We start from the raw sequence: 16595 nt of genomic DNA, 5'->3' as shown, positions 1-16595 counted from the left end.
CATCAAAGCATTCAGCTCTAGGACAGTGTTTTAACATATCATGAGCTTGTCCTTAGAATATCATTAGGTAAGCTAAAAAGACATGATATTATTGTGTTTATCTTTTAAACAACACATCCGGGGCATTTTTGTTGTTTGGTAGCCTGTTATAGAAGGTGGCCTAATCCTGTTCTAAAGCTTTTCTGTCCTTCGACATTGAAGTTGTCTATTTATTGAAGATTCCCCTCCCCCTCCCTCCGGATGGTAAAGGAAGTACAACATTATGAGAAAGCATCTTTAATGCTTTCAAGGCATCTGTGAACTGAATGGAAACATGAGGGGCAAGACTTTGTTTTAAATGGAATATAAGGTGAGATAGACATGGAAAGGGAGATATTTATCCCATGTCATGCTTATGGCACTGCTAGGGATTGGACACAAGTCTTTCGACTCACATGTTTTGCAGCCAGATCACTGAATACTGCCTTCTTGGTGTTGAGTAGGTGGTGGTGGGAGCAGGAAATGTAACTGGTCCACGACTGGTGGTTGTGTGAAAAGAGGCAAAGGCAGCAGCCCCAGCTGGAAGAAGAAATCAGTAGGAAAAAACTGCTTATTTTTTTCCCTGCTTGGACTGTGATTGAACCCTTACAACACTGAGATTTCATTTTCTCTGCTATTTGGGTGTGACTTGTGGGGTGTTCCACTGCAATCCAATTCCATGGCATGCCCACCCCATGGGCGACATTGGCTGGAAGTAATTAAATGCCCTGGCATTGATTCAGGCATGCTCTGGGGTAGGGACTCCTATCGGTTTGGGGACAATGTTTGAAAGCAGAGGTATCACTTGGTCTCTGTTTCTCATAAAATCTGACACAAGCAGCTGCACCAGACTGATGAGCTCTCCAAGGAGCCAGACATTCAGCAGTGGTTACGTCAGCCCTTGCAGCACCAGCGAGATGGACTTTGTAGCTGTAAGTGTTTTCATAGCTCGGTGAAGGACCAAACCATAGCTATGAGTTCTGTATATGACCAGCTATTCTATCTAGGGACTATAATGTTGTGTGTCTTCCATAAAACTTCCATGCACTGGCTACCATCTAATCTTGGGTGCTGGCACAGCAGATCCTTGTTCTGGGTATTAAGGGGGGGGGCAGTTTTACTGTTCCACTGCGGCAGTCGGTGTTCTGGCTGGGGCTCTTTGTGCCTGAGCCCTTTGTGCCCTTTCTCAGACTACTGCTAGTACAGGAGTCATGCATGGAAAAACACAGTCATAAAGCCACGGGCTCTTTTGTGGGGTAGAGCACAGGAATTTTTTATGACCCTTACTTGGGGCAGAAAAAGTCTTCTAAAATATCCAGCTTTTAGCTATGTTTTGCATTGAGAAAAATGGCATAAATTTATGAGGGCTTATCTCTGTAGAACAGGTTTCGCCTCTTTTGCTTTTCGATCACTCCCTTTAATATGGACCTAATCAACAGCCTCTTGCCCTCATCTCTGTGTCTTCTGTGTAGCCAGCTTTGCCTCCCTGGTGTACTCTGCCTGCTGAATCAGTCCTTTTAAAGCCTCTCCCCACTGTTTTTCCCTGCAAGCCTTAGGACTGGTAGATCTCTGCTCAGGAAAATGGTATCAAGAAAAGTAATTTCAACCAAAGTGATTTTCAACCTTAATGGCCCTATTCTGGCCTGTTCTCTCTCTGACCTTTCCAATGGAAATTGTTTGTTTAGGCTGCAGTAATTAAAGCTGGCACATTGCCATCCAAGTTGTCTATCCTTTGGAGGCCTTTTCTGCACCCTACAGATAATGACCTTGATTCAAAAATACGCTGGCTGTCTCCAAATGCATGGAGCGGTCTTCAGAGAAATCCATCGTGATTCTTTACCAGGACAAATGCTGGATAAATCAGGAAGAAGTACATGGGTAAGTGCACCAAATTACTATATAAATATTTTAAAGTGTATATTGCAATAGGAAGCATTTTCTCTCTAAAATGCTCCCTTAAGTGTCACTTGCACCAGCAAAAGAGGTACTTAGATCAGGAAAAATATTCCCTGAGGAACCTGTGTTTTGTGGTTCTCCTGAAAAGCTGTAAAAATCTATTAGTAAATTGTTAGTGGTCATAAGTCTGATATAACAGTGTAGCTCTGGTGACGTGTACAAGGCATTTACATTTAATTTTCTAAATTCACATTTTCAGTAGAAACCTCTACATTCGATCTCGCAAAACCATTGCCTTTTGTCTGCATATTCTGCACATGGTAGATATGGTGCCCAGAATTCCTATCATCATTAATATGGACTATTTAAAAAATAGATATAAATAAAGACAATAAAGTAGACAATTTACTTAGTACTGCTGCTTGTATTTCATTCCCTATGAATTACATCACTTGTTTATATTGCTGGGATCTCCTTTTCAAAAAAATCTTCATAAAACACACACTGTTAAAAAAAAAGTGACCAAAACTAAATATAGAAGTAGGTACCTGTATTGCTTTTTGTGTATAAAGAAATAAAGCAAATTTTTTTATCTGAATGGCAAACTGTAGGTTTGGCTAAGCTACGTGGGCAAACCTTCTCAGACTAAGGCATTCAACACAGGACAAAGTCCATACGCTTTTTATAATTGCTTATAATTGAATAACTACCTGACCTGGACATGCAAATACGGTATATTTGCAAATACCACCATGAATAATATAATGCTTACATTGGCAGATGTTACCTATTCTGTCATGCTTTTTTGGGAAATAGGCTAACGGCACATGTCTAAACAGCATCCCATTCAAACTGTACTTCCAAAACCCACATTTTTTGTGCATGCAGCAGTTCCTCTGTTACTTTCTTTGCAATACAGTGGCCTCTACTTCCTGTCCAAACCTGTTGAGCGATATCGCAATGTAATTCCAAACAGCTGCTGTGATCACCCTATGTCTGTACATCAGTAGAGACTGAAATGATTTCTATATATAGTTTGTAAATCTGTTGGCAATGTTTGTGAAGCACACTGAGATTCTTCCGGAGGGATAAGAACAGCTATATGAAAGCAAGAGCATTAAGATCATCATTGTGTACAAAGCAGTTTATCTTTTTGGTGTGGCAGAAACTGGCACCGAGGAAATAGCCAGTCTACAGAGATGTGGAGAAACACTTGCTTTGAGCAAAACGCTGGCAGGAATAGTTTGTGCTGTCAAAGATAAGCAGATTCATCTCATGTTGCTATTACAGAACATGACATTGTACTGACACAAGATGATTAAAAAGTATTGGCTGTGTAGGAAGAAAAGAAAACTGGGAATGGGAATCATGTTTATTCAGTAGAATTTATTTGTACCCCTTGCCTTCCCTATTTTAGTGTGATTCAGGTAGGCAAAAGGGGCAATAAACCCCAAGTCTGCTGCACCCTTGGCACCCAGCTGCATGCCTCTCTGTATAATCAAATAGACCTTCAGGATTTGTGCCTGAAGGACACTGGGTGCCTGTGCAATGTAGGCAGTGAGTTTTCCTTCTTTTAATCAAAGCTTGAGGAATTTGGTAGTCTAGAATGTTCTTATTGGCACCCAGATGAATATTTCCCCTGGTGCTTCCCTGCAGCCAGGTTGACCTCTTGACTCCTCTTCCAAGACACATCTTTACACTTTTCCCATCAACAGCACTATCAGAGCGCATTCACTTCTTCACTCACTATGTATGACTCTTCTGTCTTCTTGATAAACAAGGCAACCCAAACACCCCTACCATCAAAACACATTAGATTAGTGGTTGCCCCATGGCTTGTTGGTATATAGTGTTGTATATTGACTTCTGGTTATGTCCGCAGCAGCTGTTGGGAATGCTGTTTTCAAAACTAATCTGAGCGGTAAGGCAGCCCACATGCACATGTTTTTGAGTGAAAGCTGATCACTGTTTGTGATGGGTCTGAGTTGTTAAGCTACAATCTGGACCAGGAATCTGCCCTCCTGGTCGGCTGGGGTGCACTACACAGGAACAGTGGGAAAAATCCATCTTTAAGTTAGGAAGCTGAGTTTGTTTCCCCAGCAAAGACTGGGTTTGGATCAGGGTCACCTTTGAACTTACCCCACTTTTTGGTTCCCCAGCATGGATGAAGGGAAAAATGTTTTTCTCCCGCGTGACTCCCTGTTTACAACATCACCAAGAGAGATGGACTGGACAACAGAATCATCTGGCATAGAGAAAAGCAGCTGAAAAATTGTTCCTTCAAATGCCTTCAGTGCATGCTTTATCCCATTCTCTCTGCTGATACCACTGTTAAATGTAGGTGATGACACATCCTTTTCAGGAACAGTATGGTGTCCACAATTTTCACAAGTTATGCTAATCTCCTGGGGAAAAGAGCTACAGCTTGTCCCATCAGTCTGCCTCGCGGTCCTGTTTAGATGCCAGGTTGCTGACCCTTTGTCTCTCCAGGCCGATTTGGACTCTGCATTCAACCTGGGCCTGTACAAGCAGTATACAGAAACTGAGACACACTACACATACCTCTCTCAACTGATGCAGGCGGGAGCACGGGGGCAGGACAGGGGATGTGTGAGGAGGGGAGGGAAGGTGAGGTCAGCGAACAGGCTGCAGAGGTGGGAGAGGACAGCAATCGGCTGAGCAGAGAGGGCAGGCGAGGGGGGTCTGCAGGGCGAGAGCTGGAGAAAGCGGCGCAGCAACAAGGAGGCAGGAAAGGGTCTGATGGGAGAGCTCAGGGGCTGGCGCTTTGTGTTCTGCGTGAAGGGATGGTGGGAGGAAAGGAGCTGGTTGAGAAATGAGGGGTGCAAAAGTGATGGGGGAGGTGGGAGGAAACACCGCAGGCAGAAGGGCAGCAGGAGAGATGAGGAAAGCCCAGACATGCTGTGGTGCATTGTTTTTAATGTGCTCTATGGCAATTGGACCTGTTCCTGCAGCGTGGGACTGCAGCTCAGTACGAGCCAACGCATCTGTCTGACAGGCTGTCCTCAGGAGCCGTGACTGAAATAGCCACTGTCCTGGGGCTGGCTGTGTCCTGCGCCTGAGGACAAGGTTGTGCAGCCCTCTCTCCTTCCCTGTAGCTTTTCTTGCACTCATCAGAGTGGAAGTAAAATTTAAACTGTGGGCTTTGTCCTGCTGGGGGGTGAGTACCACTCCTTGGGTTTTGTTTGCATCCTTTCAGTCATTGGGCCAACGTGCCCAAAGTGTGGAAACGTGTGAGAAGCAGAACAAAGTTTCGTAGGGTGCAGCTTGAAATAGTTAATTTCTTGGAAAGGGAAAAAAACCCACCACATTTAGAAGTGCTTCTTCTTTTAAAACCAGGAAAATAGATCCCCCGGGCTAGAAAAGATTGGAAGTCTTGTCTGCAATCTAGCTGCTGCTGAGTGGGGTCCATCCCACTCGAAGCTGGGAACGTGGGTGCCATGTATCTGCAATGGCAGAGTGCATCCTGCTCCTATTAAATGGGTGCTCCCAGTTCTTATTTTCTCTCATCTTATCCCAGGTCCTGAAGGGTTTAAAGGAAAATTATTAAAGGAACTTTTTAATAATCCTGTAGATTGAGTGAAGAGATTTTATGGCCTACATGTGAAACAGTTTATTCCCTGCATACAGAATTTCAGCAGGGCATTATGGAGATGAGTTTGGGTTTTCTGTTGGGAGGTGCTGAAGCACCTCAGAGGATTCATCCTAAACAGCTGTCAACACAGCCAGTATAAACCTGCCCTCATGTACTACATACGTCTCACGCTCTGCTCTCCAGCCTTCTGTGATAGAGGGAAGTTCACTGTGCCACCTCACTAGCACAAGGTCTCTTCCTAAGCTGTTTATAATGGTGTGATCGATCATGTAGCATGGGACGTGTAACAGGATGCTCAAACTGCTATTTTTTTACTTGTTTTTTTTTTTTTTTTTTTTTTTCAGAAATACGAACATATATAATGCCTGAGAAATGGGACTGTGGAATGACAAAAAGTTTTAGGCAGGAATGCTAATAACAGGAAAATACAATCACTCCTGTCTTTGCAGCAAAGTTCCTCTCAGAAGTTGGACAAGTCAGTTTAATTGTAATTAAATCATTTGAGTGTTAACCTGTGATCTGAACTGTTGAAGTGGTGGGCAGCTTCAGCAGTTGCTGGTGCCCACAGGAACTGAGCCCTGACCAGCTGAAGTGCTGCATAATGCCAAATACCCCCAAACAAGGAATCCTAAACTCCAGATTAGTGGGTACTTTCAATCTTAAAATCTCTGTACCTGTATTCTTCCTTGTTACGAAGGCAGTAACACCTTCACATCTCTTGAAGGGGCCACTGGACAAATAAAGCCATTGTTAGTCTTGATATGCTGAAGAACGGGGCAAAACAGAATGCTGAAAGGCTGTTAAATGTGCATGATCTCTACTGAACAAGAGTAAAGGTCCTGGGCACTCATGGGTCTAAGATCAAAGTACATGATTACAGAATTATGGAATTAAGGACCGTGTTTCAGTGCTCATCAACAAGCAAGGACAAATATTATCCCAGCATTTTCTACCTGTGAGTATTTAGCTTTACAGTCTTAGCATCCTTTTTGTTTGTCTAATTTGGCATGTGCTACAGCCTTATTACTTTTATTAAAATTGTTCTAGAGACTGTTGATGGGTCTTCACCCTTGGCCATCTCCGTATAAAGAATGGGTCCTAAATTACCATGAGTGACATGTACAGGATTAAGAAAGGATCCCAAACCTCTTATAACTGCCAATTTCTCCCTTGCATCAGGGGAGAAATACCTTGTCCATCTTTAGTAGCATCTTTAAATTCTCTTATCTCGTGGCTGGAATGGACATCACTGATATTTTATATACAAAAAAACATCACCACTGTCCCAGCGTTGTATCATGCCTCATAGTATCATTCATATTGCTGCCAAGGGCTGGACTAAGTCTTCTTTTGGAATATTATTTTACAAGTGCATGTTGCTTTTTGAAGTTCCTTTGAGTTTGGAAAATTTGAATTATACATAGAAAACTTTAAATAGACAATTCAGGTATCCGTATGTTTGAACATTGTATTACGGACTCTCAGCCCAGGAAAATTCAGAGACTTACAAATTTTGTTGTATCTGAGGAAAAAAGGAAAAGCAGAAAGCTCAGAATTTTCTGTGAAACAGTATATCTGAATAGATTTCATTTTAAGCAGATGTTTTTGCTTTTAATATTGTACATATCAGTGTTGTACATGTCAACATTGTACTAGTAAAATATAGCACATTTCTAAAAGCATTTCAGTTTCAATCAGCATTTTCCAACAGAGTGCAAATTTTCTAATCAACTCCATCTAAAAAGGTTTTCAGCAAAATGTTGTCTGCAAAAATGCACCCAAGAACATCAATTTTATTGTGCTGCTTCTCTAACTCCAATGATAACAAAGTGAACCATTGCCCTAGACATACTGAAGGAATAAAACTGTTTGGCGTCCTGTTATATACATTTAATTAATGCCAAAGTCAGCATTCATAACACAAAGTAAAAGAAAAAAGGTACTTATTATTATTTTTTTCTGTTGTTTCACATTTTAGAGAATTTGACCTAAGCATCATTTCTGTAAGTGCAGCTGAAAGTGAGCAGAACTTCTGCTGACCCATTGCCCATTGACTTCTCTAGGCACAGGTGACCCATCACAGGATCTTATACCATGAAGGTAACACTCTTAGCTCCATAAGCCAAACTGGTTTGCATCTTCCTCCTTTTTATTTTATGAAAAGATTTGGCCAATGTAAATGATTTGCAAATACTTATTTTATTTTAAGATTCACAATATTCTTTAGTCTGCTTTATTAATGTATTTCTTGTGTTAGGGAAGACTAAGCTTGTAAGCTTTCATCCCACTTCTTGAGCAAGCTAAACTGCATGAAATTCATATAGGAAAATGACCAAAAGAAAAATGTAATTTCTTTATCAAGTCTGTTTATGAAAATCATGCTCAATCTCCTCTCTCCCTTGCCAGTAAAGCAATATGCATAATAATAAAACTGAATGAGCGATTTGGCTAAACATCATGCATCAGGTTTCCAACCCATACTAACCAAAAACAAATGATGTTGGACAAGAACAATACTTCAAATTATTTTCACTTACATTTCCATTAAATACTGACTTGACTATCTAAAAATAAACCCTCTGTATGTTATCATTTAATAAGGTTGATATATGTTGGTATAGATGTGTTCCTACTTCCCTGTATGAAAAACAATCTTTTCTCTGTCTTTCCGTCTTCCTCTCCCTCTTAACACAGGTTTGCAGGTATTGCTGACCTGAATATTTCAGAAAATGTTGCTAGTTCACCATCATTCACTGCTAATAGAGAGAAGAATAAAACATTGTGAAGTTTAACCTTTCATTCTGTAGTTTCTTACATTGGAAGATACCCATCTATAAAAATAATATCAGAATAATGTATCATTTATTAGCAGACATGATAATGTAGATAGACATTTAAAATTAGGGGCACTCTCCAGCTGCACATCAGTCAGCTACAGCAAGCAATAGCCATTGACTAAAATAGCCACTAGAGGCCTTCATTTGTTAGGGGCTGTCAGAAGACAGAGCCCCACTGCCCACCCGGGACTGGTTCCCCCTAAAGCTCTGGGGGACTCTACTTACTCCCCCAGCAGAGCACAGTTCTCCGCATGAAAAAAAATCTCACAGGCGCTCCAAATGGACATGTCAAGCTGATTCTCCCCCCGATCATCCTCAGAATAAAAAAAAAAAAAAAAAAAAAAGGAATTAACAAATAATCCAGTTGTGTGATTTGTTACAGGCGTGGCGTGACATTGCAGGAGCAGTGCTGCCCACAGGCGCAGGCATGCTGACCTCCTCCCCTCGGGCTGCCTTCCCACCGATCCCAACCTCCCGCAAACGCCTTGGCAGGATAACAGTGCGGTTCCGCTGGAAAACCGTGAGAATGAGAGGAAGTCTGCTGAACAACAGCGAGGGTGTTTTATTTCCAGCCCCTGTGGCAGCTCAGGATTAAATGGATTTTCATTGTTCTTTCTCTACTGCAGTTTGGACATGAAGTTGGTGTAAATGTGCCCAGGGTTTTATTTGCTGCTGCCCCCCCCGTCTGTGAGGCTGGTATTCTCCCGCTAGCCGCCTGCTCTAAATATGGCCATGGCCAGTGTGTCAATAATCCCCCTCTTTAAGGGACCTGCAAACACTAGTGTTGGGACATTCTTACTGTTCAGATGTCTAGCTGACGTCTGATGCTTAAAACGGAGCATGCTTTCATCCCTCCATGCATTGTCGTAAGCCCCTGATGATTACTCTTAAAAGGGTGCCTCCACTACGCAGGGAAACAGTTGCTGACCAAACGAGACACAGCTTGCTTGCTTCAGCCTTCTTGAATGCCTAGTCACTTCAGGTTTGTACCAGCCTGACTAAGCGGGACCATGTCTACCTTTGGCTACAGAAGAGAGCTCAGTAAATATGAAGACATTGATGAAGATGAGCTCCTTGCTTCTCTCACTGAAGAGGAGCTTAAGGAGCTGGAGCGGGAGCTGGAGGACATAGAGCCTGACCGTAACCTTCCAGTGGGACAACGGCAGAAGAGCCTGACGGAGAAAACACCAACGGGGACTTTCAGCCGGGAAGCGCTGATGGCCTATTGGGAGAGGGAGACCAAGAAACTCTTAGAAGAAGAGAGATTGGGTGCATGCGACAAGGTAAGATGCTAAGGAATTTGCTGTTTCCTTGAAATATTTGGGCTTGTTCTTCCCTGGTATAATCTTGCTCACAGTTTTCATTTTCTTTCAGCCCCTTGTAGCATTTTTAGGAACACTGTTAGCCGTACTTTTGTGTCTGCTAAAGCACTACATGTTAGCTCAGGAAGGTTATGCTCTCTATCGCTGGAGGTACCTTAAAAGCTTAGTTAAGAACAGAAGATAATCATGTACAAACTATTGTTAGTGATCAACAGGAATAGGAATATGAATAAATTTTAAATCAATAGGAATAAATTTTAAAGAGCATGTTACAAATTATTTCCAGGTAGTGATGTGGACTTTGGGGTAACTTTTGATTCGGTTTAAAAGTTAAAAAATTGACTTTTCCTTTCCTTTAAAAAAATAATCTGTATTGACTGCTGAGAAGCATATTAGGAAGATAATTTTGACTACATGTTATGTCAGAAGTTGAGTAAGCGGACTCCAGGCTTCGTGCTCGCTGGAAGGAAGCTGCATTGCATTCAGCAGCTTATGTTGCTTTGTTCATGCTGAGGATCCCTGGCACGGCACGGGAGTCTTCTGGCAACTGTTGTCAGAGAGTAGCTGTAAGTTATTTAAAAAGTGGCCTGGGGTAGAGTAATCAGCCAAACCATTCATCTGTATTCCCCCAAAAACAATCAATAGTGCTTGTTAGGCGATTTGTCCCCCAGAATAAAAATTTTAATAGTAAAATTGGATCCCTAAACTGGAAATGAACAGTACAGCTGGGCAGGACTGAAGGGCTCAGTCCTAGCAGGTGATGAGCACTCTCAGTCTAAGCCAATGTCCATGTCAGCATCTCCCAGGCCCTTGCTAAAACAATTTGTGAGACTGAGCTCTATCAACAAGCAACTTCTGTTTTCCCATTGGCTTCATGTAATTTCAAAGCAAAGTGAGGACTTGGGGATGTGAGTAGCTTTTTGATTTTTAAGCACTGCTTCATACCAAGCTCTGACTCTTCTTAAAAGGACAAGTTTTCCCATGTTTAAGTAGAAAATAATGCAAAAATGTAAAGACAGCAAAACTGGACTCAGAACTTCTAACAATCTTGATTCAGGAGCTCAGTTCACTTGCAAGGCAATAATTGCAGTTTGTACATTAGATATAATACTCTCTTTAAGAAAAACCACCTGGGTTAAATTAGCCTGCAATAATAACATCCAGGATTTCTTTACACTTAATTGTTCTCTCCTGCTGGTGAATGGTGGTGTAATGTCTTTGTAGGCAAGCACACAGACCACTAGCTGTCAACAGACCGTTAGTATCAGCTTGCAGATTTTGACTTCACTCCCTGTTTGTCAAGTCCTAGGGAGGCAATGGCAAGATTAATGTTTATTTTCAGCTGAGCCTAGAACTCAAAACCTGGACAGTTCCAAAAAACCCTCTGAACAGGTCTAGTTTTGTGTCTTATACAATGGCACGATTGTTTTTTCTTTTTCCATGTCTATACAGCATTAACAATGGGTACTGGCTAAAACTCTTAAGCACTTGCAAAACCTCTGTACTTTTTGATCTGAGAAGAAACTTCCTAAATGCATCTGTAAATATGAAAATATTGACACGCTGATGTCGAGGGCACTGAAGGCAGTAAGAAAACTCCTTCTGCGTTTCTTGATAGCAATTTTCTTGCTGCCCTCAACTGTCTGAAAATCAGACACCTCATCTAAGATGGTTATTTGTGCTCCTTCTATAGTTAGTGGTAAGAGGTCAGCCCCTCCAGAAGGCAAACATCCTGCTGATAGCCTTTTAGGGTAAATGACTTGCCCTCCAAAGATACCTCTCTGCATTGACTATCTTAGTCCTAACTTTTCATTGAGTTACTGCTACAAAGTAAGATGAAGCCTTGCAGGCTGCCTGCATCAGTCCTGTATGGAAATGCTGCCACAATAACAGAGCATGTCTCTATGGATCTGTAAAGAGAGGAGTACTTGATTTCAAAATTATCATGCAGATTGTTATGACACCAAATGATGTATGTGACAGGAAACTAAATTCCCCCTTTGACCCCAGAAATGCCACTCCAAAAACAAAACCCAAGTATTTTTTTTTTTTATTAATGTAATGTCATCAAGCATATTGACAGTTCATTTAGAGGCACCAACTTCTGCTCATCTGCAGCTGTGTTGAAGGCTGTAGTATATATTCTTGGATAGATAAAAGCATAGCCATGAAGACAGGTTCCTGGATATCTTGTGTATTCAGCTTTTAAAAGTCTGCATATACGTATAGAGGATACAGATATAAATCTTAGTCCCATAACAAGCCTGGCTGAAACACAGCCCTGTTTCTGTATGTAGCACAGCGTCTCTCAGGGTAAGGGCATTCATGCACATGATCTGCAGGAAAAGCAACGGGGCCGGGCCCTACAAGCCCTCCAGCTGCTGAATGCTCATGAACAACAGGCTGGAACAGCTCGATGTCCGGTTTCATTGAAGTCACACTTCTGCACACATTACAATTACCGTCTGTTTTGCATGTGTCCCAACACAGAAATCTGATTAAGATTGTGAAACAGTACTGTACAATCTGTCATTACTATTATTTTGACCTTTCCCTTCATTTTTAGAGCCAGATAATTAAGCAAACCTAAAACTGCACGGGTTTTCTAAAAATAGGCTGTCATGTTAGTAACACTTTCATTTTCCAAAAGCACAAAACAGAATCGCTGTGTCTCCTCAGAGCGTACTCACTTTGTAAAATACCCTCTAGTATTTTACAAAGACTAAAATATGAATATTGCTAAAGTAGTGCATACAGAACAATTATATTTCATCCAAAATTTATAAACATTTACAAATGTACATAAAAAGGCATATGCTATGGCTTGTCCAATAGACAAAACAGGGACATGGGAGGTCTTTTGGGGAAAGAGGCTTAAGGTTGGTCATAGTGTGAGGGTTCAGTCATGGCCTACATGCTTCTGGAGTCTTCCGGATAGAGAGTGAGACTTCCCTGGGGTGCAGGCCTTTTGCTGTTCCTACACAGAGAATTGTCTTCTGCCACCGTAACTGCTGAGGGCACCAGGCAGAACTTTGAGAAGCAGATCCAAATTTGCCATTTTGGTGCCCATCAAACACACTAAAATAACCTTGGGGTTTAGAAAAAGTCAGTTTACTCTACAGGCAATGAGCTATAATGAGTTACACTATGGCAACTGACCTGTGACAGCTGTCAGTGAGCACAGTCTTAGCTCTTGGCAAACGTTTGGGGATTACTGACGTATGATTACTTGTTACCTGCGGGAATGTGTCTGAATCTTTTCTTCACAAATAACTTCTAAGTGTGTATAGCCCATGCAGTACATCTAAAGTCTTTTTGACATGATTCCTGCAATTCTGTATTATTTTGCATGTTGATATCCATGTTTACATGTGCAAATACTATTGGTGTTCTAAATCACAGCAGTCTTTAGCCTTTTTAGATGTACTAACATAAGCAAGGGAGTCTGAGCATAGACACAGATGTCTAATCCTATGAAATCAAGAAACTTGTTGCTCATAGATCATGTCCATTCTGAAATTGCGGTCTTATGTTTCTGCTGGCAAGGATCCAAATAACATCCCCTTGTGGACGTGCCAACACATAGAAAGCATGAACTATGTCCATGTCGCAATATCTTGTATCAAATTTTCTCTTGGCAGAAATAATTCATGTCATTAAATCTGTTCCAATTTATGCTAAGCATTTCTCTTCTAAAGAATATGAAAGAAATACTGTTAAAAAGGTGTTAGGTACTGAGACATTTTCTGTTCTCCTAACTGTCTCTGTTTCTGGGAATTTATTTTTAGCTTTCAGTATTAACTTACATACTTTCCAGATAATTAGTTTTGTGCAAAAAGGCAGTAGCTACATTACTGCAATCAAGTTTAACACCCACACCTACTTTCCTGTTCAGGATACTGAGCAAGAAGACGACAATTCAGAAGACATTCGAGAAGAATATTTTACAGAAAGCAATAGTGAAGTGTCTGAGGAGGCATGTACTGAAGAGGATGATGAAGAAGAAGAAGATGAGGAGGAAGATGAAGATGACAGTGATGATGAGGATGAGGAAAAGCAAAATGCTGCAGCTGGTGAAAGACCTGACGATGGCGGGAGTTCTGACCACATCAGACGCAAAAATTCTAATGATGCAAAGGACGATGAAAACTTACTCAATGGCCATGATGGAAAAGACACTGATAATCTGAGTGTAAAAAGCAGTGCCATCCACCCTTGTGGAAATCCAACAGTTATTGAGGATGCTTTGGAAAAAGTTAGGAGCAATGACCCTGACACCACAGAGGTCAATCTGAACAACATTGAAAACATCACTTCACAGATGCTTATACAATTTTCTCAAGCCCTGAGGGACAACACGGTGGTTAAGTCATTCAGCTTGGCTAACACGCATGCTGATGACAACGTTGCAATAGCTATTGCTGGTATGTTAAAGGTAAATCAGCATATAACTAGTCTGAATATTGAGTCAAATTTTATCACAGGCAAAGGAGTGCTGGCCATCATGAGAGCTTTGCAGAACAATAAGGTTCTAACAGAACTGCGGTTCCACAATCAAAGGCACATCATGGGCAGCCAGGTGGAAATGGACATAGTTAAACTGTTGAAAGAGAACACCACTCTGGTCAAGCTTGGATACCACTTTGACCTTGCTGGCCCAAGAATGAGCATGACAAGTATCCTGACAAGAAATATGGATAAACAAAGACAAAAGCGTATGCAGGAGCAGCGGCAACAAGAGTCTGGTTGTGATGGAGCCATCACAAAGACCAAAGTCTTGCAGAAGGGGACTCCTCGGTCCTCACCTTATGTGTCACCTAAGAGCTCACCTTGGTCCTCTCCAAAGCTCCCTAAGAAAGCACAGCCAGTGAAAAGTCAGCCTCCAGCTCCTGCACCCCCACCTCCCCCTCCACCCCCACCTCCTCCTCCTCCTCCTCCTCCCCCAGTTATTCCAGAGAAGAAGGCACCAACCAGGAATATAGCTGAAGTCATCAAACAGCAAGAAAGCTCAAAAAAAGCCTTACAGAATGGACAGAAAAAGAAAAAAGGCAAAAAAAGCAAAAAACATGAGAACAGTATATTGAAAGAAATTAAAGATTCCCTAAAATCAGTCTCGGACGGAAAATCAGAGGAAGGTTCACGACCCTCTACCCGTCCCTCCACCCCACAAAGGTCTCTCCATGACAACCTTATGGAAGCAATTCGGGCAAGCAGCATAAAGCAATTAAGGCGGGTAAGTAAGAGATTATATTTAAGTAACTGATTGTGGCTCAGATATAGCACAAGCTCCATTAATTTTAGTGCATGCACATTTAATTAAAAAAAATTCTTAGAAATGTGAGCATAAGAAAACATTTGGAAGGAGGCTCTTCTCTGATTGGGCTTTTCTCAGCATACTGATTTCTATTCAACTGTGATTTTGACAGAAAGTAGGGTACTTCCCCAACTTCAGGCTTGTTACGGGAGATGCTGCATGACACAGGGCTCTTTGGAGTGTGTCTCTGGTAGGAATTTTGCCATACAGACTGTACAGCAAATGTAATGAACACCCTCCCCACCCCCCTTTCCTAGGTGGAGGTACCAGAAGCCCTTCGGTGAAAGCCTGGAATACAGAAGAGGCAGAGCACTGCAGTGGTCAAGGAGAGGCTACTCGTCCATTCACTGGTGGTAACATAGACTGTCTAGCAAGCTGCTTCCAAAGCACACTCTTAGATTCAAAACTTTTCTCTTTTATTTCAAAGAAATAAACCCGCTAAATACAAAACAATGCTTTAAGGATACATTTGACTTGTAATCTGTAAATATGGAAATAATTTTCTTTTTTATTTAATGAGATTTCTATTGAGAAATTGCTGCTTATTTAGATATTCTTTTCAATATCTGATTGCACGTCACTGGACAAGATCTTCACACTGAGATGTAATAGTTTACCAACCTGTGGTTTCTTCTTTTTTTTTTTTTTTTTCCATTAATTTACAATAAATGTGGTTTGAAGCTTTCAAGCAGACCTGGGTTTCTGTGAGTAAAACCTATCAGATGTTTGCGTCAAGTTCATGAGCATTAGGGAAGTCTCCTGAAAAAGAACCTTAGATCTTTCTCAGCTGCACCCATCAGGCCTGCTTGGAGGATAGTACCCAAGCCCATATGTTCAGTTGCATACTGACATAGGAAAAAATGGTTCATAAGTCTATACACAACTAAAATTAAGTTGTGGGTTGTGTCAGGTCACTCATATTGTGTACCAGGTCCTCAACCTTGATCTAACAGAAAAGGTGATGAATAGAGCTGCAGTTCATGTTGACTTAGAGGTTAAACATTAATGTAGATATTTTAAGGATGCAGCATTCAACTTCAGTCATTTAGTACAAGTGCACACTGCTGTATCTAGGCAGAACTAACCCCAGTGCAGACAGTCGGTCAGACAGAGAAACTTAAAAATCAGTCTAGCATTCAGATGAAAAAAAACTTTCATATGATATCAGCTCAACAACAAGCGGGGTGTGAACTGTCAATATGATATGGTGGAAGCAGTGCCAAATGATAATTTGGAGATGCACGGCTGGAGGTATCACATCACAGGTGATGGCATGAGTAGCCCTTCTTCGTGTAGTACTAGACATCTCCCTCTGTCAGATTAGTTATGGTTCTGGGTGCTTCAGCTAGTGTGAAGGTAGTGATAACATGAAGAAAACTGAGCAGTGGCCAAAATGTTGAAAGGCAAGAGGAGATACATGTTTAGAAGCACTACTAAATACTGATTGGTTTGCTCATTTCAACAATAAATAACAGAATTAGTATTTCTTTTACATAAAACCACACCAAAGAGAAGTAGTTAGTTAAAGTTACCCAACATTGCAGTGGTACTGAAAAAATACAGGTAAGGTTGTATCTAGAAATATTAATGAGACA

The 16595-nt window shown here is 41.4% G+C and overlaps 1 protein-coding gene across 1 annotated transcript; it reads left to right on the top strand.

The window, feature by feature from the left end:
* Positions 1 to 9253: 9253 nt before the first annotated feature.
* LMOD2 (leiomodin 2) lies at positions 9254 to 15691 on the top strand. Its single transcript, XM_074870127.1, has 3 exons — positions 9254 to 9647; positions 13582 to 14919; positions 15258 to 15691. Exons 1-3 carry the CDS (start codon positions 9375 to 9377, stop codon positions 15282 to 15284), a joined length of 1638 nt encoding a protein of 545 aa, XP_074726228.1. The 5' UTR covers positions 9254 to 9374; the 3' UTR covers positions 15285 to 15691.
* Positions 15692 to 16595: the final 904 nt, after the last annotated feature.

The sequence above is a fragment of the Strix uralensis genome, chromosome 5, assembly GCF_047716275.1.
Source record: "Strix uralensis isolate ZFMK-TIS-50842 chromosome 5, bStrUra1, whole genome shotgun sequence".
Taxonomy (NCBI): Eukaryota; Metazoa; Chordata; class Aves; order Strigiformes; family Strigidae; genus Strix; species Strix uralensis.
This window is presented reverse-complemented; position numbering and strand designations above follow the sequence as displayed.